Below are 25,088 nucleotides of genomic sequence, written 5' to 3' on the forward strand. Positions count from 1 at the left end.
TCCCAAGAAGATGAATTTACATTTCTTTGGGTGGCCTGTTCTTAAACTTGATTTTCGTCTTCAAGGTGGTTATGCTTTTATGGTATCTAGTACCTGCAAGGTAAGGTGTAATTGCATGCATGGAATCAATAGCTCACATTTGACAGGGCTTTTGTCATGTGATGCAAGTTAGGCATAGTGACTTCTGCAGTTATCATAATAACAGATCTGCAGGTATTTTCTGTTTGTCTTGGTTTATATGCTTTTACTTTGCATTATCTTTGCAAATCTTGATTTCTTATTTAATGCAAATATTCTCACTGTTTCTAGAAAAATATTTTGATATGAAAAAGAACCAATGCAAAGAAGGCCTTGATATATATAAGAAGTTCCTCACTAGAATGACACGGATCTCAGAGTTCCTTAAAGTTGCAGAGGTAAACTTAAGTCAGTCAGCTTTGCTCTTTATTTGAAACAGCTTGTAGAGTGCTTATTTTATCATAAAACAGATGCTTCTTCCTTCCTGCTTATTTTCTGTTCTCTCAAAGGATCATCTTGTTGATCTCTACCCTGGTGATTAGTTCATTTGAAGTCTGTATTGAAAGACTGTGAAGTGCTTATTGGTTTATCTTTGACTTGAGAGTGTATTAATGTGCATTTTAAAATTTCCTTGGTTATATAATACTTGTGAGCTTTCTTTGAAGAATAGCCTTGCTTTAAACGAATAAAGGAACTTCATGGTGATCTGCTTTCTATGATTTTAGCTGTATTCTAGTTTGAAGCCCACAGTTCTACCGGAAGTTTTAGATGAAATAACAGCTTCACAAATAAGAAACTGAGACAAACAGATGAACATGTGATTTCTTCAAGATTTCTTGCTGTAGGTGTGCTCATAGAGGGGAAAGCAATTACCTTGCAAAATGTTTAGTTTGTGGGTTTTTAAAAAAAAAGTGTTTAGTCTGTTGCCTTCTTGTTTCTAGAGCACTACTAAATTAATGTCCTAATATTATGGAATCCCACAGTTGAGGTGTGCTCCTCTTCTTGTTTTAATTTCCTTGGTATTTATATCTCTCTTAACAAAAAAATAAATCTTAAAGCTTGGCTTGCTTCTGTCCTTACAGTGTCTCTACCAGAGATACTGTTGTCAGCTGATAACACCATCAATTGAAGTTGAGAATATTGATCTTTCTATTTTAACACTGTCTGTCCTGCTGCCAACATCCTAACTTTCATGTGCATTTTAGAAAATGTTTATTTACAAAATTTTAAAGGTGCTTTGTTTTATCAAATATATCCTCTGTTTCAGTGGGTCTGAGAGTTGCCACATAAATGATGAGATAGGCAAACTTCTTCAGTTTCTGAAACACTGGGTCCTTAATCTCTTATTTTTAATGTTCTATCTGTTAAAATATCTGTGTAACACACCTACTTCAATGTGTGTATATTTAACAAGAATTTATTACAATCAACCATTACAGAGTACATACTCTGGAGATTCAAAATATATATTGAACAGGTTTGAGCTTTTTGCATTACTTCATCTTAATGTTGTTTACTTTATAAGCATCTCTGCCTTCAACAAAAGCAAACAGGTTCTAAAACTCATTTGTTTTATTACAGCAAGTTGGAATTGACAGAGGAGACATACCAGATCTCTCACAGGTAGATAAACCGATTTGTTTGCCAGTGCATGTCTGTGTTTTTGGGGTTGCATAACCAGAAAAACCTGCCATTATAAGGTTCACTTATGCATTCTTGTATACATTGTCACCAAGTTTTCTCTAAGTTTGTGATTAAATCCAAGCTCTGTCAGAGCCTGGCTTTTATATTCTGTGATCCTGTTGTAAAATATTATATGTAATTTCTGTCATTCTCTAATTGAGTTTTAAGATAACCTTATTTCCATCATGCTTGAAGACACAATTTTTGTCTGTGAGGTCACATAATGAGACTCTTACATGATACTACAAAGCTGTGTTTTTTAGCAGCCTTGCTTTTGGCTATATGCCTATTGAAATTAATGTGAAGGCTTGCAGAGCATGCACAGAGAAATGACTTTAGGTACAATCTCCTTCCAAGTGTCTCTTTAAATACTGACTGCTTCTGATTGTCTGCTTGCTGTTTCCTAGCTGTTAATTTTAACATTTCTTGACATCTTTCAGTCCTTGCTGATGAATCATTGTGATGGAATAATGTAGTCAGGAGAATACATCACCTTATACTTCAAGTCATTAAACACATACAGAATGCCAAGAGGGGGGTAGAAGTATTCTGAGCTGTTGTACCTGTTGCCCTACAGCTGCATTCTCTGAAAATATTTTAAATATTGGTTTCTTCAAATATATTCCCCAATATCTCTCTTTGCAGGCACCAAGTAGCCTTCTTGATGCTTTGGAACAACATTTAGCTTCTCTAGAGGGGAAGAAAATCAAAGATTCCACAGCTGCAAGCAGGTGCTTATATCCTTGTCCTTTTGGACAATTGTCAAATAGAGCGTTAAATCAGGTTTTTTTCAATTTTATTGTAAGTTAAGATTTGAGGAGGCTTTCTTAAAGACATTATATGATCAATGATGGATTAGCAAGTTGTCGTATGTTTTGCTGAGTACTTCAAACAGCTTCTTTCAGGTCAACAGAACTAGAATCTTAAGGACCTGCAAGGGCCCCCTCTAACATCCCTACTTATGCTTTTAGCATTTGATCCTGAACTTCTGAAGAGGAGCTACGTTTCTTTCATGTACTGCCTGCAAATGTTCATTTTATGTTAATAATTAGACTTCTGTAAGGTATGCAACGTGAATAAATACATCTCCTTAGACTTTTACATCTCAGCTTTAATCCCTGTTTTGTCAAAAGCAAGGAAATGCTTCCAGAAGTCCTTACATTAAGTATGAATTTTGAAAGTAATTGGTAGTTAAAGCCATAATGCATATGATAAAAGGCATTAAATGATTGTGAGTGCTTTCCAAAACACAACAGGCAATATAGAGAAGTCCTCTACATGAAAAATTTTGTTGTTTAAATTTAACAAAGCATAATATTGGGGATAAGACTTGTAAAATTAAATAGCATTTCTTTATTGCATGTTCAAGAAATAAGGCAGTAATATTTTATAAGTTCTTTATGGTAGCAACTTTTTAGAATATTTGCTTTCTTTTGTAAGATTACTCTGTTAAAAGTTAAGTATTTGTTTTAAATCTTTTTGCATACTCTTAAACATGATGGTAAATTACAATTTTCCTTTGGGATATATTAGAGGCATTGATAGTTTGTTCACTAAACCTGTTAAATTAACAACAATTTGAAACAGAGCCCAGATGATTGGAGATTGCTATGTGCCTACAAATAATCCCATTTTAGGCAAACAGGAAAAGAGCAAAGGCTTCAAACGTGAATTTGTGATGCACTTTGGAGGGGAAGCATTTCAGGTAGAAAATCCAAAAGCCAGTAGAGTAGACAGCATGATTTCTCAGCATTTTTTGTTTTACAGTTCATATGGTGTATCTTAGTTAAACTTTTCAATTGTACAGTGTAAGATATAGCCAATGATATAGAGAGCTCAGAAGGAGACTGGGTGGATACAAGCTAAGTGTTTTTTAGAAGCTCCTATCACGTGTCATCTGTTAACAGCCAGCTTTTCTGCTGTCCAATTACTTTAGGGCTACCACCCTTTCCAATGCAGTCTCTTCCCTTGCAAGCACTGGCCTGTCCCTTACAAAAGTGGATGAAAGGGAAAAACAAGCTGCGTTAGAGGAAGAACAGGCTCGCTTAAAAGCTTTAAAGGTAGGCATACAGAATTTTTAATTGAAAATGCTTTTCCTGTGTTCTTGTTGATAGCTTATTAGGATTCTTAAAGGAGCAAAGGGAAAAACAGAGTTACTAATGCTGAGCATGTACTGTTGGCAAAGTGCTGGAAATAGAATTGTGTGTACTTAGATGATGCACCTTGTGGAGGGTTTGTTAAAATAGTTTCTGAAGTATTTTTGGCACCACTGACTCTTGTAATTACAAGTGGCTAACACTAGTGTGTCGAATAAATAATTCTTTAGTTCTGCTTTATTTACCTCCAGTGTCATACACACAAATGTTTAGATGTCTTATGCCAGCTCACTTTCCCAACAGGAGCAGCGTCTAAAAGAACTTGCAAAGAAACCTCATACCTCTTTAACCACGGCAGCTTCTCCTGTGTCAACTGCAGCGGGAAGCATCATGACTACACCAGCCATTGATATTTTTTCTACCCCTAGCTCCTCTAACAGGTATGCTGAATCCTCCACTGGGAGACATGCTGCAGCAAGGGTTTCCTCTAAATTTCTGCCACAGAGAATCACAATTTTATTGCACAAGATTGGTTGGGTGCAGAGTACATTAGCAATGTGATAAGAAATGATAGTGAAGCTGATGGGAAAATAGCCTATTGCAATAAATAACATAAAACTGTGTTCTCATCATCTGTTTGTGGAAGTTTCTGGTATGAACTGACTGCTGACAGCCCTTTTAGCTGTTCTTAGTCAGTAACCCAGACTGCTGGAACTGTAAAACACACTTGCTTTGTCCCCAAGGAACATTACAAGTAAATTTGAGAAAAGTCAAACAAAAATTCTGTTTGAGAGGTCATAAAGAGAACTTGTTTCTAGATCTTTAAAAATAGAGTGGCAAATATTTGGGGTAGATTTTCTGAACAAGAAAAGCCTGAAACAGGGTTTGAAATGAGAGGCAGGTTTTGCAGTCTTGTGTTATATCTGAAACATCTCTTCAAGTACCTGCAAAGAAAGTGCAAGAGTACTCACTGCATGCTAATCCTGATCTTTGACTAACAGGAGCTGTTGGTAGGAGCAAGTGTGTGATCTTCATTCTGTAAAATACCTGTCAAATTAAGCAGCAGCAGAAGGTACAGTGCTTTTATCAGTACAGAAGGAATTGGCTCTCTGAAGTCATATTTTTGCTTTGAGTGTGATCCTAAACCTAAAGGATTGCTTAGTTCTGTTAGAGCTCATGTAAGAATCAATTACTCTTTTGACAGCTTTCTTTTCCCATTAGAAAGTTGTAGGAAATTACTTAACACCAAATATGGGGTAAACAGCTGAGTCACATATAAGAAGCTAGAGATCTGTCAGTGTTAGTAACTGAAAGACTTCCTTGTAAAAAGATTTTGTTTAAAATTGCTTTTTAGAGGCCAGAAAACTTGAAATGGGTGTGTGCTTTGAACTTGAATATCTGATCTTGCTTCTTAAGAGGTCTGAAACATAGAAACATCTGATAAAGCTTCTTCAAACAGACAGAAATGCTGCATAGTGAGGACAAGAGTGTTTCCTTGTAAAAAAACCCCACACACTAGTTTTTCTTCATGTTTAAATTTACTCGCTGGCAGAATGACTGCTATGAGCAAAGGACAGACTTTACAGCAGGAGCTGTCATGAAGGGGGTATGCTGGGCCAGAAGTTCAGTGGCTTGCTATTAGATGCAATGTGTCTGGTTAATCCCTGTCATTATCTTGGACAAGCTTTACTTTGAAAATTATCTTTGTTCAGCTATTCGCATTATAGGGCAGTGCCAGACCATGCTGCTTTTTAATGGGAGCAGTAGTGGCAAAATGTGATTGTAATCACTGCTGAAATGAACCAAGCAATACTGAAAACTGTGAATTGTAGAAGTGATTGGGTGAGCAAGAAAATATACAGACATCTAGGATGTCACTACTAGCCATTAAACTCTTGTGCTGGTCTCATTTAGAGAGATGTTTGGATGTCACAGGGACTCAGCTTCTATCCATCATAGAAGCCATATGTGCAAATTTTGGTTCATTTCATGTCCTGAAAGGTTCTGGGAGAACACAGTAGCCTTTTTTTTTTCTTTTTTCCCAAGACTTATTTAAAGTGTGAAATTAACTCTCTGCAAGAGGATGAATTTTACTGTTCTTGTTTGACTCCTTAAATTAATGCAGCAGTTGTATATAAGCCTACACTCTTAATTTCCATGTGATGTTATAAGGCCTCAGTTTGGTTTTGAATGGTCTAAAATGTGCATTTAAATACGTTTTCATTCACATGCCTGATGTGTGATCAAGTGTTTCAAGACCTCTTACATTTGCTTTCTCCAAAGTTCTTTAATAGCTCATAGTTGTAAGGCAGTTTCTCAGCAGTGATTATAGTGGAAAGATGAGAGTTGTGGAATTTAAATGTAACATTTTTGTGGTGCAGCCCATCAGAGTTCATTTTGTCAATCTGTTTTTGTTGTATTATAGAGTTTTCATGAGGTGACTTTAAAAGTTGCTGAAGATTTCTGAACATAACATGTCCTAGCCCTGGTGCTGGACTGTGAGGACACCTGTCTTTTTGTTCTGGACAGCTTTGACAAAAGTCCCTTGAGATAACATGCAACTTATCTTGCTAAATTAACACTTTTTTACAGAACTGAAAATATGGAGTTCACCAGCCCTTCCAATTTTGGGTCAGTTCTATCCATTTTGTAATAACCATTTTGTAACAAAGTTTTGTTACTGTTGACAGTCGCTAGCATTTGCCTATATTGAAAACTGTGATGTAGTTCAAACAGTTGTATTAATTTCTCTTTGTAGCACCTCAAAGCTGCCAAATGATCTGCTTGATTTGCAGCCAACTTTTCATCCGTCTGTACATCCTATATCTGCTGCTCCACAAGTAGGAAGTACCTGGGGAGGTAAGAATTCTGAGTTGGATTAAGGTTCTAATTGCTATGGCCATGTTCCTGTGCATGTTTCCCCTAGTGTGGGGGGTATTTCTTCCTTAAAGAGAGAGATCCTACTAAGACATTACAAGTGAATAAAGAGATCAGAAAAAGTAAAATCTCTGTATAGATTAAAATAATGTAGCAGTGTGTGGTGATTCTAAATTATTTTGATGTATCTTTTTATTAGCAAAGTTACTTCAATTGTTGACCAGCTCTATCAGCCTCATAACTCCTGTCTTCAAGAGTCACGTAGCCAGCTGCAGAAAATTAGCTGTTTAGAAGTCAGTTCAGTGAAGCTGTCTATGAGGTAGACTGTGCTGCAAACACAGGAACTTGAATGCAGAATTGTTTTAATACATATTCTAAATTTTGTCTAATGTTAAATCAAATTTGCTGGTGATGATAATGCAGAACTTGGATGAGGCCTGAAAGGAGGCACTTGTGACAACTATGCATAGAAAGAAAAGCTGGAGTTAATTATTGAAATAATAATAAGGCTTCTCTTTACAAATTCTCTGCTATATTTCATTTAACTACAACAGCAAATTAGTAAAAAGCTGTGGTTGGACCTCTTAAGTGAAGAGATAAAATTTATATTCTTCCCTCTGAAATCTACTCCAGAACACCCAAATTTTCATTCTGCCCAGTTTCTAGGATGGACTGAGTGAGTTGCGAGATGATCTTATTGGTACAATCAAGTCCTCAAACCAAGGGATCAAGCAAGAGAGTTCTAGAAATGAATTTTCCTTCAAGATTGGTTTGAATGCTAAAGCATTTCAATGTTTACTCAAAGTTCTTGGCTGCTTTTCAGTGTTCCAGAATAATTCAGATACAGTAACATATTGCCTGCTTACACTGTTGGTTATACTGGTGGAGGATTAAAAAGCTTTATAACAGCGGGAGAAGGTTGTGGTGGTTTTTTTACTTTTCTATATAAATGACACTTAGTAAAATACTAAACTCCTGAACTATGTGGCTATTTCCAGATTATTTTTTTCTAAATTAGATGCCTGCAAAAATGCTTTCTTTTATGATGCGAAAAATTGGGAATTGCTGCTTCAGGAAGTTTTGTAGACATCAGAACAACCCTGTTCTAAATTTTTACTTCCCTATTTATTTTTATGAGCTATAGCTCTTCTTAAAATCTTTCCAGCTACCTAATGTATCTTCATAATAAGCTGTGTATCTATTCCATTTTCCTATTTACTTTTTGCTGTGTACTTTGTTTTGTGTACCTTCTCACATTTGTTTGTAGGGAAATAACACAATTTTGAGTGACAAAGGCACTACTAATATATGTGGCAGCTTCTAAAATAGATAAGAGCAGTTTACTTGTTCTTTGGCTTTGCTGAACAAAGCGTCTCTGGAGAAAGATGCAGAGAGGAGTGTATGGAGTTAGGCATACAAATTTCAGCCCTGTAATAGGCTTAGAGTTTAGGAATGGAGAAAAATGGTTTGGCTCATCTTGATTGTTTTCTGCACAATACCTTCTGTTTCAGCTTGTGTTGTTTGTTTCATTGGTGAGAGATAAAAGGGGAGCTACCTTCCTCTCAAAGGTCACATCACAATTTAGCATTTCTTTATTAACCTGAAAGTTGAGCCTGAAGGTCTGTGTTTGTTCAATGTTGTGTTGCTCGTGGTGTGAGTCTTCAGTAATAGCTGTTGATATATCTGCTTACTATTGACACATTTCTAAATACTTAGACTTAATTAACTGTGAAGATTTTGGATTGTCTGCTAAAATTTTAGGCTAAAATTCTGGGATCACCATTTTTTGTGTTACCTTTCATCAAAAAAAACCCCAACTCTTCAGCTTACAGACATGAACACTCACTTCACACAGGTGAGGTAGATAAGAAGTGCTTTCCACATTTTACAGATGGGGAAATCTGAGCAATTAACTGACTTGTCTGAAGTCATACGGCAAGTCAGTGGCAGAGCCAAGAATGGAACCTGAACTATTTCCAGTCCTGTGCTCTAACCACTGCACAGCATCCTTCCCTTAGGTAATTTTCTGACATGATGATGTTTGTATTTGGTGTATATGGTGACTTTGAGAAGAGTATCAAATCAGCTAAAATCAGTCACTGTTAAAAATTTTATGCAGAAGCTCTTAGGTGTGTAATAGACCAATAAATGGTTACAAAAGCATTATATTTGGTTTGCTGCCTTTAGTTTCGTGCTCCCAAAAATGTTAAAGCTTACAAGGTTAAACTCCTGGGGAATGGGTCCTGTGATTGTATGTTTTTAGTTTACCTATTTCAGACTGTAAGAGATGCCACTGAAAATCCTTTGTCCCTGTTTTTCCAGGCAAAATACTTCTAGTTGGATAACTTAAAGATAGAAATTTGCAAAATTCAAACTACTTTTGTAAATGCACCTAAATCATTAATGCCTAATGATAGCATGCAGGTGCAGCGTGATTCCATTGACACAAATAGATGCCATGTGTATTCAAGGATGAAATTGGGCTTTAGAAACATTGAGGTGTTGCTGTCAGGATTGACAGCAATTTTTAAAACTTGAATATGTAAGAATATAAATTACCCAAACCCAATTAATTTTCCGTTACTTTTATTACTAGCATTGGCAAGTTCTGAGACTTGGACAAGATTGAACATGCTGGCTAGGGTTAGAATGAGGCAGCCAAGCAGAGAATCTGAGAGTGGATTACATTTCCGAGCAAATCTTGATAATCTAAAGTTGAATTATATTGTCTTATTAGTCAAAACACAGGAAGTTCCATATACAACCTTGGGAATTGAGAACAGAAAGTAGTCTGTGGTAATTTTCTGGATGAGCGCATGTGTAAAATAATTTTAGAGGACAGTAGATTCAGACTAAAAACTTACTGTGCTTCTTAGCTTCTTCCATATTGTTTTATCTGCACTATTTATTGGGGTTCTTTGGAGACCATTCCAGCTGTCTCTGCTATATTTGCCATCTATCAGTTTGTACCTAAACTTCAGAAGCAAAACAAATGTGCCAGTGTGGAAATGAACATTTTGACACATCTGTTTGAATTTTTTCCACTTACATAATATAAAGAGAACCAATAAAATCAGCAGAATGTGAAGCAGCAACAGAAAGAGCAAGGAAGAACTGATGAAAGGATAGTGTGCCCCAATTTATTGTCAGATCTGTTTGTTCTATGTCTTTTAAAAAGGCATTCAAAGCAGAAAGCAGTTTTAAGGAGTAGCTGAAAGCAAGAACTCAGGTTTAGGCGACTGGCTGATTGGCATGTCCACTATATAAAACATACATAAGACAATACATAATTTTGTATTCCTGTTATATATTACAAATATTATAGCAGCTTGTTCTGCTTATCTTTTATTCAGTGTTGGACACTGTCGTTTTGCTGACTGAACGATTTAGAAAAAGGTCTTTTAAGGTACTTCACTCATTCTTGCAACACAGCCAAGCAGTTTGGGGGAAAAGTCAGGTCTTACCTAATGACATATCTTGAGCAGCAAATCAAAGCATGTGTTAAACCTGCAAAGAATAATGCAGTTATAGTTTTAAAATTTTGTTTTCATTAGGACTTTTGTACAACTGAGCACAATATAGACTTATAGCTAAGAATCAGGAGGTCAGATTCAGGGAGAGAAAATAATTTACACTTTGAAACTGCTGTGTGCAGCATGATAGTGTTTATAAGAGTTGTGAATAAATGCATAAACCAGCCAGGTTAAAAAAAAAAAAAAAAAAGAAGCCAGGAACTGAAGTATTTAAGACATCTTTCCTATAATTGTTCTTCAGAAATTTCTCTGTAGTGGCTTTGTCTAGAAGAGTAAGTTGCAATTCAAGGCACCATGATAAGGAGGACTAGATGTAACCCTTGCTGATCTACCTAGTGAGTTCTTGAATTTTCCATCAAGGGTTCGTGGGCTCTGAAACCAGGCAGCTAAACCACAGCTCCTTCAGTCAACAAGTATTGTAGCTGCCTTCTCTATCCAGTTTATCTGTTAGATTCTGAATTACAGGAGTACATGAGCTTGGCAATTGCATTCATGCATGGGAAACCTTGAAACTCCTATGTGCCTTAGGAAGTCACTTGTATAGATCTGTGTTTCCTTCCTCCCAATAAAGTCTGACAGTTATTTAGTAAAGAACATTGTCCTCATCATGGCTTACTGTCTGTTGTCTGTAAAAGCAGAGCAGTCTTTTGCTTGCTTGCAGGTAACAGCGTATGCACAAGCAGCTGCTTTGTTCCTGATGCCCCAAGTAGCAGGGAAAGTGCTTATGTCCTGTATGCTACCTTGGTATAATCATAGCTCTTGAAAATTTCATGATGCTCAGTAACAGAAAAATCCATAAACACAGTTTGGAGAAGGAGAAGTTCAGCTCAGTTGGTTTTGTTCAGGTTTTTAAAGTTGTCTTGGGGATGCTATTGTGTTGAATCCTCTCATAGCACCTGGGGTTCTGTAGTGCTGACAGGCGGCCTCTGCTCCAGGGACTTTGTTGCAAATGTCAGGACGTGACTGTGAGAAACAAAAAGTGATTGTGTTTAGAGGAATAATATAGTTACTTTGTCTAAAACACACTCGGGAGGAAGCACAGTTTATAAGATGGTGTTGTTAATTTAAAAAAAAAAAAAAGGAAATTAGTAGCTAGTATCTGCAGTATTTTTCTTGAGTAGAGAGCAGGTAATTCTGGACAACTTGAAAATGAAATAATTAGCTAGGTCATCCCAAGTTTAGAGATGTGAGGAGAAAACTAAATTGGTCTCCCTTTTCTTCTTTCTCTTGCTCTCTGGAATTGAACAGATCCTTTTTCTGCTACTGTTGATAATGTTGATGATGCCATTCCAAACCTAAATCCTTTCCTTACAAAAACTAACGATGCTGCTCATCTGTCTGTGTCTTCTGATGTATCTACTTTCACCAGTAGGACACCCACACATGAAATGTTTGTTGGTAAAGTACCGTTTTAAACTAATTTCCTATTTCCTAAAAATTTTAACATTATTTTAGTTTCTAAAATATATTTTGGGGCCTTGCAGAAACTAAAAGCTGGTCATTTGGGGCTGGTTTTGTGCTGTGTTAGAATTTGATTAGTAGCTGTACCATGAAAATGGTGTTAAAATCCTTGCTTGGCTGCCTAGATGGATTCTAACCTGATGTAAAGAAACATAGTTACAGTTAGAGCAGTTGCTTGAGTGCAGTTTTACAAAGTCTCTTGCACTTGGGAATTTTAAGGTAAAACGCTGCTATGTCTGAGAAGAAAATGCTGCTACTTTCTTCCTCGGGTTGAAATGTTCTTTTTAAACAAAGGAGCTTAATTTTTTCTTTTTTGATAGTGGATGCTTTTGCCCCAGTCGTGTTGTCATTAAGAAACATGAAAAATACTGAAGCATAATCTACTCAGACTGTTTAGCGATGGGGCAATAAACTAATAACTCACCTGTTAAAAACTGTTCACATCTTACTTTGGAGATGGTTCAGCATGTCTGTCTTACTAGAAATTCTTCTAACATTTGTTGGTGCAGCTCATTGTAATTTGCTTACTTTTCAATAGGAAGATTGTTTTCATAGCCAAAAAAATCAATTAATTACATGTCAGTTCTGTTAAACAAAGCTAAGTTTAAAGACAGTTGTACACCACAGGCTGTATTTATGCTGGTTGAACCCCACTAGCACTGATCAAAGAAAAGTACAGACTCTCAGAACAAAGAGGGGTTTTTTATACCTCTGATACTTGTTAATAGAGGTAAAACAAAAGGGATGATCTCTTTAAAGATATTCATACTACCTGTACTTTGTCACCTTACCTAACTAGTTTCCTAGCCTGTCTGTCTTTAATGGAAAGACAAAGAAAGCAAGATAAATATATCTTTAAATATATATAAAATACTTTTAAGTTGGTATTGCTGTCTTTTCCATGCTTCCAATGAAATTTTTATGGTTCATGTAAATGTAGAATGATTATTTGAAATACAACTGGTTGTTTTAGTAGGATGGTTATTTAGTCAAATTAGTTTCCTCTGTACAACTTGTTTTGCAGTCACACAAAAAGTTGCAGCAGTGCAGGGCTGTGAACAAGGACCCTGATGGGTTTTTGTTCTCCTTGCTGGTCTTTATTTATTTATCACATGACAGCTCTGAAGTCACTGGAAATGGATGGCATTGATACATTGCATTGCCTTCCAGTGTCTCATGCTCTAAGGATATGTCTGGAACCAAAGGGTGGCCTCCTGACAGATTGATGTGGGAAATGTAGATTCAGTTTTAGCTGTAGCACGATCAAGGTGCTACGATAATGTGAATGTGGATTTAAAATAACTCTTTCTGGTTCTTTAGATCATTACAATCCATTTACTCAACTAAATCCCTTTGTGGCAACCAAATATGAATATACTTCAGGTATAAGAAAAATGCCTTGAAGCTTTTACACTCATTTTCTCCAAGGGTGTAAAAAATGGCATTTGATTGGAAAAAAAAGTTTTCATCCTAATATAGCTGTTCCTCTGAAACCATGCTTTCCCCTTTTGTGTTAGAGATCGTGTAAACTTGTTTCTTACCGTCTGTCTGATGTGTATTGATTTCATTCCATTGGTTCTATGTTATTAGACTATATGTGGATTTATAGACTGATGTGAAATGAAAGTTTTGAATAGCAGATAAACAGTGTATCTTGGTTCTCTTTCTGTAACTCTCCCTCTTCTCCTTTCCTGGCTTTCTCTCTTGTGTGATACTCCTTATCAGATTCTTTTTGTGGTCCTCAAGCTTACCCTAATGCTTCTCATTTCCGCAATGAGCCTTCTTCTGTAGCTGGTCTATTTGGAGGTAGGTAACGGGATACAGCCTTACCACGCACACAGAAGTTTGAATGTGTTGTGTGCCTAGAAGTAGTAGGCATGTTACTGACTACAGAAGTGCCTTGTTGTAGTGGCTCCAACTATTCATGTGCTTGTGCCAGGTGTGTGGTCACGAATGGTATGTATTTTTTCAGTTTGTGCCAAACTAAGGTTTATTTAGTCTAAACATGAAATGAGTATCTCCCCATTTCAGGATCTCTTGTGCTACATACCATGTAAAAGACATGCATGTCTATAAGTATCTTCTCATCTTGCTCTACCTCACTGTTTTTAAGATAAAGGGATTGGGATGTTCGTGCTTCTTATGGCAATTTTGTTGCTATATTACTCTTAAACCAGTGCACTAAACTAGTGTTAAGCTTTGCAACAGAACAGGAGAAAGAGGTCTCTGCTGCATTAAAGTACTGGCTAATCATTTGTACAGCTGTGTCACGTCTGCATAGTAACCCCATACTGGTGCTGATTCTGGAACACTGTCCTGATAGTTGCTAGAGAGACTGTGGGCTGTCCAAACCAGGTTGAACAGGGTGTGTTAATATTGCTGCAATGCAAGGCTTAGGAGTATCTTCAGTAAATGGTTTGTGGAAGGCTTAGTTCTTAAAAGCTCCATAAAGTCACATTTTGGTTTAGTGTCTTTGCATAAAAATCAGTGAGAGCCATTTAACAAAAGGTTAAATACTAAAAATGGTTCTGTTCCCTTTGTTCCATATTCAAAAAGCAGGATTGTTAGTTTCTGTCAAGTTTTGACACTCAAAGAAGCTCCATTAAAATATTGACCTTCGCACCTTTCAAAATACCTGTTAAACAAAATGCCCTGAGTTGGTGGTTGATACCAAGAGCAGGATTTGGTCTTTCTCAGAGGCTGATTCAAAGGAGTCCTGTGTATTGTTTTGTTCTGGAGATGGTCTCATCTTCTTGGTTTCATAAAACTTGAAGCTTCTAAAACGTGACATCAGGAAACTCAGCTTGTATCAGTTGAGGCCGTTTGCTAAAGCAAAATATGAGCTATTGTAAGTCAAGTTTTCTATTGGTACAGGCACGGTTTTAAGAGTTGCAGGACATCCCATCAAAGGAATTCCTATCTGCAGTTCAGAGTCTCTGAAATGGCTTGTTACAACTTGATGGTATACGTGTCATAAAGATACTCATTTTGGTTTGTTGATTATTTACTCTCTCTTTTCCCACATTACTGCTTCCCATGTTTTGCTATATGCAGTTTACTTTGATTTGTTTTTAATGAAAACTACATTGTCTAAATTTTAGTGATGGAGTTAGGCGTCTTACGTTCCTTTAAAACAAAAAGGAACAGGTAATCCAAATTTGGGGTTTTTTTCTGTGAAGTTTATGTTCGAGAATAACATCCCATAGTTACTATTTTTTCTGGGTGAAACGTGACTTATTTCAGAAAAACAGTAAGATTGAAATGAGGTGCTGCCCCTCAAGTGAAACAAAAGCCAAGAAGTGTTCTTTGTCAGTTATTTCTACTCACTGCAGTGTTTTACTCCTGAAGTAGTTGTGATCCTTTCATTTCTCCATGTCATCATATTTTTTGTTAGAAACCAGAAGAGCTAGTTTTCAAGGTGGCATTGTTAGGGGTTTTTTTGGTGCTTTTCATATAAAGCAGTAATTACTTCTGTAATTGCCTGAACACTGAGGTGATGCACATGCTTGTGTGTGATCATGTATAACACTAAAAAAATACTACAAACAAATGGCTATGACCTTCTGTATTACTGAACTATCAACTTAATGCTGCTGAACATCATCTGCAATGCTTCATACTGCAATAAATTTTCAGTGTTGAAAAATAATTGTGTATTTGTAGAACACTACAGATACATGGGAGACAAATGGAGTAAGTTTAGACAGCACTAGGAGTTGAAATGTGGCTGTACCTCCCCATATCTTGCCATAATTTCTATAAATTTGACTGCAAAACATGGTCAACTGCAAAACGTTTGTCAAAAAATAGCTAAGGGCTAGGCTATGAACATTATTAGTATTAAGAGTGTCTAATTAAAGGCATTACTAGTTCAGGCACTTTGGGATGGTTTGGATCTTACTCCAGTTGTATCTAAGAGAATTGCTGGGTTAATATAAAGCATGGAGGGAATAATTAGTCAGATAATCTTGAAACAGATTCCACACTAGCCAGCTTCTTTTCCTGGAGAAGCATGGTGACTTTTCCTCAGTAGTTTTATTATAAGCATATGGTAAAAGAATAAGGAAGGTGTCAATAATTAATCCAGAGATTAAGCAGTTGCAGGGGAGTGTCTTTTATGGCCTGTCTGTCCAGCTTTTGAGACAAAATCTTTCTTTGGAGGAGTAACTTCAAATAAAGACCAAATAAACTGCTCGGTGTCAGGGTGTAATCTGGACTTCTGAGGTATTCCTAGTCTTTCTGCAGTGCTGAAATATTTATTTGGCTTGTCTTGCATAAAGGTGGATTTGTGGGAAATGCTGTATAAAAACATACAATTTCTTTCTTTTTTCCCCCACAGGGTTCACGCCATCTCCTGTTGCTCAACCACAGCCATCAGCTGGCCTTAATGTTGACTTTGAGTCTGTGTTTGGAAACAAATCTTCTAATGTTGTCCCAGATTCTGGTGGTAAGACACTTGCTAAAATAAATGACGTGTGCCCCTCAATTTATTTTATTCTTGAGGTATAAATCTCTTAATCGGTATTTATTTACACTACTGAGACAGAGTTTCAGAGATGAAGAAAAGTAAGCTGTTTTTAAAAGGTCAATCAAATAATTTTTCATTACAGACTATTTCTCCGCCCTGCTGAAATGTTTATACTGACTTCCCTCACTTAAATATTTTGTAAATTAAAACTTTCACGCAGTGAACAGCCTTCATTTTTATATGCTGTCAGATGAAATTACGTCTGTTGTAGAGTGTGGTTGGAAGAGGTAAAATTGCATTTCATTTTATGTATCTGCAACATGGTTTTTGGCACTTCCTTGCCTCCTCTTTTGACGTTACAATTGCTTCAGAAAGTGATCAGTTAATACACTGTTAATTTGGATTTTTTTTGTTCTTTTGAGCATCAGGAAAGTAGATATTTTCTGATCTTTTGTCATTAGACTTGACATCAGGTTTTTTTTGTAGGCCAGTGATTTGCTAAAAGCAAGTACATTTTTTTGTAAGATTGGAACACTTTATGTATTTTTTTCTTTGTTTTATGTTTTGACTGCTTTACTGTCACTATGAATCCATTCTGTGTAAAATTGTCACATAGGTTAAACCACTGAAGCGAAATCTTATTTCCATAGTATCTTTTTTATCAAGAGGAATAATAAGTTTTGTCCTTGTATAGAGTAGCATCACCAGGTTAAATTTTGTATTTTAGCCATTGTGTTGATCTTGCTTTCTGTTTAATTGAATGCCATGACATTTGTGGGAGGCCTGTGATTCAAATCACTTATGTTTCTCATTCCAAGGCTTTGATGAACTAGGTGGTCTCCTAAAACCAACAGTGGCCTCTCAAAACCAGAGTCTTCCAGTTGCCAAAGTACCGCCTAATAAATTAGTGTCAGATGATCTGGATTCATCTTTAGCCAATCTTGTAGGCAGTAAGTATGGAACTGCTAACTTGTAAATACTTACTGATTTCTTTTAAACAAACAGAATTTCAGTAGTCTCTTCTTCTCCCTTGTGACAGATTTGGGCATTGGAAATGGAACTACTAAAAAGTGAGTATGCTTAATCAGAAGTTGAGCATTTGGATTTTCATGATAGTAAATTTTCATGGCTGTACATGTTGAAACCTGTGCATAGCAACATAATGTTAGCCTTTAGAGCATGTGTGGGATTGTACTTCTTGTACAAGGTATAATGAATTGTTGAGATCTGTTGGAAGGTGACTGTAGACTGAGTGGTAGTGACAGTGATAGCAGCAGGCAAGGTGTCCTGTCTCTAAGTGCTTTCAGACTTTAGGTATATTAAAAAAATTAGTTCATCAAAATGTTTCTTTGTAGTTGTTGCAGGTAATCATAGCACTCATTAAATACTTGGTGTGATCTGAGTGTGAGCAGAGCAGTATTAAAGATTGTGAAACTGCAACCTCGGTCTTGAGGCTGACCTTTAGACAAATGAATTTTGAAGCAGGGTGTATGTGTTCAAGGGTAGTGGACATCTGCTCTAGCAGCAAAGCTGAGAAATGGGATTGGGAAATTTCAAGCTTATTGGGACTATCTGTGCCAACTCTGAAATCATTCAGAAATCCTAATATTCTGTCTTTAAGTCTAACTCAAATGTCTTGACCAAAGTCAGATAACACTAACTTACCTATTCTGGGCAACTTGACTGAGATGCTGAGGGGGCTCATGCTGAACAGCTTCTTACTTTTCCAAGCCAAAACGTTGTCACAAAACTTTTTATCGACTCCTTTGCTAAATGAGCTTCATTAATAAAAGAAGCCTCATTCCCAAGTGGAAACGGTGTTCACCTGAGGAAGTCTTATAAGAAAGTCCAATGTTTTCTAACAATTTTTTTAAAAATTTATTTGAAGTGATGTAAACTGGACTCAGCCAGGTGAAAAGAAACTGACAGGTGGTTCCAACTGGCAACCCAAGATTGCACCTACAACTGCATGGAATGCTCCAACGTTGGTAAGCAAATGCTTATTTTAAAATAGTGAGTTCCCTGCAATTTAGATCTGCAGGGTGATGTGTAATGGATGAATTTGAAAATGGCCTATAGCTGCAGTAAAAGGGTAATAGAAAATTGAAGAAATGGTCAGTTGGAGGTGTGTACTGCTGGGATTTGTTTTTCTTTGCTATGTGATTCTAGTAAATAGTTTGTGATGTGATGTGAAGGTTTAGTACAAACTTCAGTAGTGTTTGAGCAGCCTCTCACATGGTGTGGCAGGGGCCTCTGGGTTTCACTCATTGGACTTTTCAAGTGCATGTAGAGACAGGACAAGGGGCAGTGGCTTTGAACTGACAGATGTCAGCTTTAGATAGGAAGAAATTCTTTACTGTGAGTGTGGTGAGGCACTGGCACAGGTTTCCCAGAGAAGCTGTGGATGCCCCAGTTCCTGGAAGTGTTCAAGGCCAGGATGGATGGGCCTTTGAGCAACCTGGTCTAGTGGAAGGTGTCCCTGCCCATGGCAGGGTGGTTGAAACTAGGTGATCATCAAAGTGCTTTGCAACCCAAACCATTCTCTGAGTTTATGACATAAAACTCTGAATTCCAAGGAGGGAGGAGGCACTTTGCAGTCTAGAAAAGCAGAAGTGTGAAAGTGCCCTTTGGGTGCACTGATAGGTGATGCATCATTATGTTGTAGCTTGGCCTGCCCCGGGGGTGGGAACTGGCGCCACTGATACTTGCAAAGATGTCAGAGGCTACAGCTTTCTTAATGTACATAACTACTGCTTTCCTGCCCCAGTGTGTGCAGTTGCTTTTAATCCGTGCCAGTTTTGATGAGCAAGTTCGTGTCTATTTTAACAGATAATATTGGCAAGGATTTTGGGGTAGCAGTGTAGGAGGTACATGTTTAGACTTTACAGAAGTAGTTTTCACAATGTTCACAGAACATTTTTACATGTGAATCCTACTCACCCTTTCACCAATGACCTGGAGAACTGTACATGGACAGAACAGGTAACAAACTGCCCCCAAGGATTTATGGCATCTGGCTCTGACTGGGGGCTGGGGGAGGTTGAATCTGCTGTGTAGTAATGCAGCATTGTAGATTTGGAAAGACAGAACTTGTCTCCCTGGATCCACCACCTCTTCCCTACCAGATGTCACCTCTCAACTCACTACATTTATTTAGGGAGAAATATGTTTGTGGATATTACTGGAGTGTGTAGATATTGAAGAAATTGTAACTACTTACCTGCTTTAGTGACTGGTGGTTTGAGTTTACCTGTGTGCTTGAATCTGTTTAATAACTCATGTCTTATATCTACATCTTGTGATAAGTCATTACATTTAACAGCTTTTATTATTGAGGTACTGTTAAGACACTTCCTGTGAAACTGTTCTATAAACATAAAAAACTTGAAAAAGAAATAATGAGGGGGGGTAAAAAAAGCTTTGTTTTCCTCTGCTGGTCCATTTATTGTGGAGTTGCTGCTGCTTGCTAAATAAATATGCTTTTGAAAATCGTTGGTAAAAAAGGCATATACCAAATAAATGGGCTATGCAAACCAGTGTCAAACCTAATAACAATGACAGTATCACAGGTGTGTTGTCTCAGTGAATGACTTGAATTACAAGAATGTGTTGGAGTAAACATTTAATGTATTTGTGAACTAAAATGCTATCTGTGTATATTCTGTTGTGTAAGTATTTGCTTCTAATCCAGTGTTATTGCATTATGTAATTGTTCTCCCTGGGAAATACAGAATGGCATGCATTTTCCACAATACGTAAGTGAAACAAGCCACAGCCTTTTTGCAATCGACTGGCATGCTGATATTAACCACTGCTGTTGCAGAATCTCATAACCTCCTCGCTATTTACACATTTCTCATTTGAAAATCTTTGGTGTGCCAAAAATTGAGCTTTTCCTAGCATACACAAACTTCATAGGTGGTGTGCAGGCTCTTGACTCGAATGATGGCATGGGAAATACCAAGATTATTTTTCCTTGCTTTAAACTGTACCATCTGCTGCCAGAGAGCTGGGGTATGTGTCTGTGCTGCCTTTAATGCATTTGGTGAATTCTGAATGAAGATAAAAATATTGTGTTTGAATAACTGCATGAAACCTCACAGGCTTCTGTTATACATGGCACTTGATCCACATTTATGGTAGATCTTGATTTTTTAATTTTTCTTTAAGTGGGGAGAGACCAATATGTCATGAATGCTCATATGAAAAAAGAAAATTAATGCAGATAGTTTATAGAGGGCAAGAAATAACCTGTGCTCGCTGTCTGAGGAATGCAGGCTTTAATTTCAGAGGACTTTTTTCTTTATGTCGACAGTAATATTGGTCTTTCCCTGTATTCTATTTTTATTCCAGGGGTAACTCTGTAACTAAAGGGTGGTAGGTCCGTATTTGAGCACTCAACAATAAGTTTGTTCAGCATGTTTGTGTAGGTGTGTGTACACAAGCAACACAAAAAAAAAAAGGATAGCTTTGCCCAGTGGCTGAAATATATGGCAAATACACTGTCCAGATGGTTCTCTATCTGTTCTCATGGCAATTGAAATGCCAGTTGCACTGGCTCTACTATATAAGAAAAAGCAGCTGATACCTTAGAACTGAATTCAGAAGCACCTTTCCTGATGCCCTATTTGTGATGAAACAATTTATCTGCTTTAATTAATCCAGTATGATTAATGGTTTATCATTTGCCTCTTTTCTGTAACAGTAATGTCTGTGTACCAAGAAATGCTTATGGTATTTGTCTTGAATAGAAATCCCCCCAGCAAAAGCATGAAAATTACTCGGTTTTTTTCTAAAAGGGGAGACTAACAGGAGGTGGAGTGAATAGACAGCAAGCTGTCTGAATATCTGTAAGCACTAGTTTAGTCTGGAAAAAAATCCAACTTTTTTGTCCTCGTAATAGTTAATATTAATTTAGGAAGTGGATATTAAACTGTAGAATAAAGAATATAGGAAAGAGATGAAGAACTGTCTTTATATTTCTGAGAGTTATCAGCTGTTTTTCTACATATATATTGCCAAGCTGTTTACAAACCATAAGTTCACCCAGGTTTTGTCTGTTGTCAGCAATTGTACTGTGCCTTCATAAAAGTGCAGTAAGTACATCAGGGTGATATAAACATATCTGCCAAGTACTTAGGACTTTTAGCATGTTCAAATGCAGTGAATGAAGTGAGTGAGGGAGAGGGAATGCAAACTGGCTATTCTTGTGAGAGTCTAATTTATATCAAAGCCTGCTAGGAGAATCCCCTTAGTGTGTCCATCCTGGCTAAAGTGAATTCCTTTAAGTGTCAGCAGAAGCAATGGTCATTTGGTCTTTCAGTCTTTTAAATTCTCTCTTAAGACTCCTTGTGTAACATTACTTTTGATACTGAATATAAGTATGTACTTCATGGGATTAAAAAAGGGCTTCTGCTTCATGAATTTTTTCTCTCAACCTTCTGTGAGTCTTGTACTGTGTTCTCTAAACAGGATGTTGAGAGAGTGGTACTTGCAGTTTAGTTCAGACAGCCAGAATCCTAACCTGATACAAGCAAAATACATTATTAGAGATTTGCCAAGATGGCCCAGAAACTTCAGGTTAGGTATTGTATTCCATCTGAAATAATTAGGATACGCTCTTAACACCAGACTGAAAATCCTATTCTTTGCTTTGTTCATAATAAGCTGAGTGCTGTAGTTGATCCTTAGAAAGCAATGTCTTGCAGTATGCAGCTGATCTCTTCTCCCAGTTCACCACTGTTTCTCACACCAGGCACCCCCTGTAATGGCCTATCCTGCCACAACGCCTACAGGAATGATGGGCTACGTGATGGTGAGTGGAATTCCTACAGCTCCAAGCAGGCAGATGCTGTGTATTGTTTGATGGCTTATAGTTTGGTAGCTCTTGTTTTCCTGAACTATTCTACTGAAGACTGAATTTCAGCTCTCATTCATTTATTCTTCACCAAATTATTAACTTCTGGTTTTCTGAACCACTTACATGGTGTTTGTCTGAAATTGTCTGCTCTTCCTTGCTTCACTTGTTTTTTAAATAAACTTCTTAAAATGGAACTAGATCATCTTAAAGGTCTCTTCCAACCCAAACCATTCCGTGATTCTATGAAAATTAAGAGTGTCTGTTCTTGGTGGTCTTTATTGGCATAGAAGTAAGTGTATCATAGAAGTAAGTTTATCATGTCAGTATAAATAGCTGCTTTCAGAACAGAAATGTTTTCTTGGTGAAGTGAAACCTTCCTTAAATACCTTCTGCTGAGGTTGGGAGCAAGTATCTGTGATGATTAATGCTACAAAAGTGCAAGTTTGTGACACTGCAATATGGTGTGGTTTTGGTTGAGAATTGGATCTCTTAGTGACACACCAATACTGCAAGGCTTTTGACATAAACTTGACCTTCCTGCTTTTTGCTCTGAAAATTTTTGTTCTTACCTTAAGTTTTAAAACATTTCTGAAATGATATGCCTTAGCTCTTCTTTTTAGTATGATTTTGATGCAGCACAGCTTTCCTGAGTGAATAAAAGGCAAGAAAACTTCCTTCAAGCAGTTAGTCTATTAAATGCCTCACAGATTAAAGGGGAAAAAAAAGTTTCATCATATAACCAAATTTGTTTAATGACTTATAACTTGTATATGCTCAGTAAGTGAACTGCAGAAGTAGCCACCTGTGTTCTTGAGGGCCTCTTGGGAGAGTATCATATCTCATATCATATCATATCATTCCCCATTACCCATCCATGAACTCCCATATTCTTCATCAAAGCTGTTATGGTTAAACTAACGTTAGTGTGGATTCAAACTTTGCACTTACACTTGAGTCAGCAGCAGGGGAAGGTGACATATGTGGTGTACGGGAAGTAATCTTTCTTACGTCAAGCAACTTTCATTGTGGGGTTTAAATGCCAATATGAAATGGGCACTGAAATTAAGGAGCTGTAGCTCTGTTACCTTGAGTTGCTGCTGCTTGTTCAAACACGTGCAGTATCTGAGCAGATGGGTGAGATGGGTCATTACAGAATGACCAGTGGGCTCCATGGCACATCCTGAAATCTGCCCTGGCTCATTCAGACTTTATGCAGGACATTTACCATGAAGAATCTCTGAAATGTTGACTCAATTTACAACCCTTGCTGTAAAACCTTTTTCCTAAAAGCAGTGGGGACCATAGTTCTGAGGATGGTCTTCTCTAAGTGCAGGCTTTTCCCTTGGTGTGAGCATGCTGGGACAGGCAGCTTCCTTAGAGCCATAGCGCTGCGCCTGGGCATTCCCTGGCTGCTGCTTCCTGTGTCTTCCTTGGGCCAGCAGTTGTTCAGTTGTTCTTACATTTTTTTATAGGGTGTTTTCATCAGAGTCAGTTTCTTGAATGGGTTCACCCTGTGATTGCCCAAACAGCTGGTTGGCATGATAGGAGGAATACCACCACCACCAGGATTAGTCTGGGAAAAGCTGCCTGGAATGGGGATTGCTTCAGTAGGACTGCTGCTGGCTGTCAACCCAAGCCTGAGGGGAATGCCAAAAGCGGTGCCAGAGATGGGCATCTGTGTTAAATATAACCTGACTTGTAAGGCCATTAATACACATTAAACTCGTAATTTGGCTCAGCTGGAGTGTTGGTAACACTTTGATTGCATAATGACTTAACATTAATTGCACATACAGCTCTCAGTTTTCAGTTTTGTCTTGAACTCTACCAGCACTGCACTGCTATCTGTAAAACTGTGCTTGTGCTGTCAGAGGCAGTCAGGGAAGTGCTGTCTGACCTCGCTTTTGAGAGCCAGAAGGACCAGCACAAATCCTTGTCTAACAAGTGTTTTAGTGCTTCGGATCTTTGCAGCACTATTGAATGGGCTCAGTTGTTATTGAGAGAATTCCTTGGAAAGGTTCTAATGTTCCTTTCTGGTAACCTTCTTTGCAGAATATTGTAGAAGGATCTCACGTGATTGCGTATCTCAAATATGACCAAGACTTTTCACCCATTTTGCCATTTTCCTTTATTTCCATAAAGACTTGCAATGTATTAATGCTGTGTGTGATTTCATGCTATCTGTGTTTTTTCAGCCATCACAGATGGGAGGCATACCAGTAATGACACAGCCAACTTTGATATACAGTCAGCCAGTCATGAGACCACCAAATCCCTTTGGCCCTGTACCGGGAGCACAGGTGTGTATATTCAAATTATTGGTGCTGGGAATGAATTACACATGAGGCAGTTTCTTTAAAAGTATATTTAATATGTTAATTTTTTACATAGATATAATTGTTTCTTATTTGTGTTGGACAAATTATTCACAACCCCAGCGGTTCATGGGAGGCTTGCTTCCTATCTGCTTGTATCCATGTTGGCAGCAGCAAGTTTGTGTTACCAAAGCAAAGAGGGTAGGTTTTTTTCAGGCATTGTTTTTCTGGGAATGTGACAATGACAAAGGACAAGAAAAGTTGATGTCTGTGCTCTTTGCTGAAGATGGGCTTTTTCCCCAAAGTCATGTTCCATGCTGCTTTACCCTCAAGAGTGTGGCTTTGTGAGATTGGCTATTACAGCTTTTTCTTAAGTATTTGTGTCACTGTTCTTTCCCTTGTTACACTTAAAAGCATCAGATTATAAAGTAGCCAAGGTGCAAGGTGTGTGCTTTTATTACAGCATTTGCAGGGGCCGAACAGGGTGTGTGTAGCCTTTTATGTCCATGACTGCATTAGATGGTTTTGAAAAGATTGTGGAACTAATCTTGGTGAAACCTCAACCCAACACCATGTTGTTGTTCCTGACCATCTCAGTGGGAGGCACATGACACATCCATCTAGTTTTAACCATGGTGGTCTCCAGTGGGTTTTGTGTTCCTCCATGGTTTTGCAGGAGACTGCATTTGCAGCACAGTGAAGATGTGCAATAGCCAATACCAATCTACCTGGCTTTTGCCTGTTAAGTGCTACCTTAAATGGAGTGTTCCTTAAAAT

At 37.5% G+C, this 25,088-nt stretch overlaps 1 protein-coding gene across 8 annotated transcripts in view; it reads left to right on the plus strand.

The window, feature by feature from the left end:
* Positions 1–25,088, plus strand: part of PICALM (phosphatidylinositol binding clathrin assembly protein) — a 66,577-nt gene that overhangs the window by 33,750 nt on the left and 7,739 nt on the right. For 2 of the 8 annotated variants that reach the window (XM_039562329.1, XM_039562351.1), the window contains exons 7-22: positions 310–416; positions 1,600–1,641; positions 2,347–2,432; positions 3,638–3,761; positions 4,101–4,237; positions 6,556–6,656; positions 11,456–11,605; positions 12,989–13,051; positions 13,394–13,474; positions 16,008–16,115; positions 16,955–17,086; positions 17,176–17,206; positions 18,025–18,124; positions 19,868–19,891; positions 21,892–21,951; positions 24,192–24,296. In XM_039562329.1, coding sequence (XP_039418263.1) covers positions 310–416; positions 1,600–1,641; positions 2,347–2,432; positions 3,638–3,761; positions 4,101–4,237; positions 6,556–6,656; positions 11,456–11,605; positions 12,989–13,051; positions 13,394–13,474; positions 16,008–16,115; positions 16,955–17,086; positions 17,176–17,206; positions 18,025–18,124; positions 19,868–19,891; positions 21,892–21,951; positions 24,192–24,296 — 1,451 coding nt within the window. The remainder of the gene's footprint in view (positions 1–309; positions 417–1,599; positions 1,642–2,346; positions 2,433–3,637; positions 3,762–4,100; positions 4,238–6,555; positions 6,657–11,455; positions 11,606–12,988; positions 13,052–13,393; positions 13,475–16,007; positions 16,116–16,954; positions 17,087–17,175; positions 17,207–18,024; positions 18,125–19,867; positions 19,892–21,891; positions 21,952–24,191; positions 24,297–25,088) is intronic. The other 6 variants (XM_039562337.1, XM_039562356.1, XM_039562371.1 and 3 more) reach the window with 4 other exon arrangements.

The sequence above is a fragment of the Corvus cornix genome, chromosome 1, assembly GCF_000738735.6.
Source record: "Corvus cornix cornix isolate S_Up_H32 chromosome 1, ASM73873v5, whole genome shotgun sequence".
Lineage (NCBI taxonomy): Eukaryota > Metazoa > Chordata > Aves > Passeriformes > Corvidae > Corvus > Corvus cornix.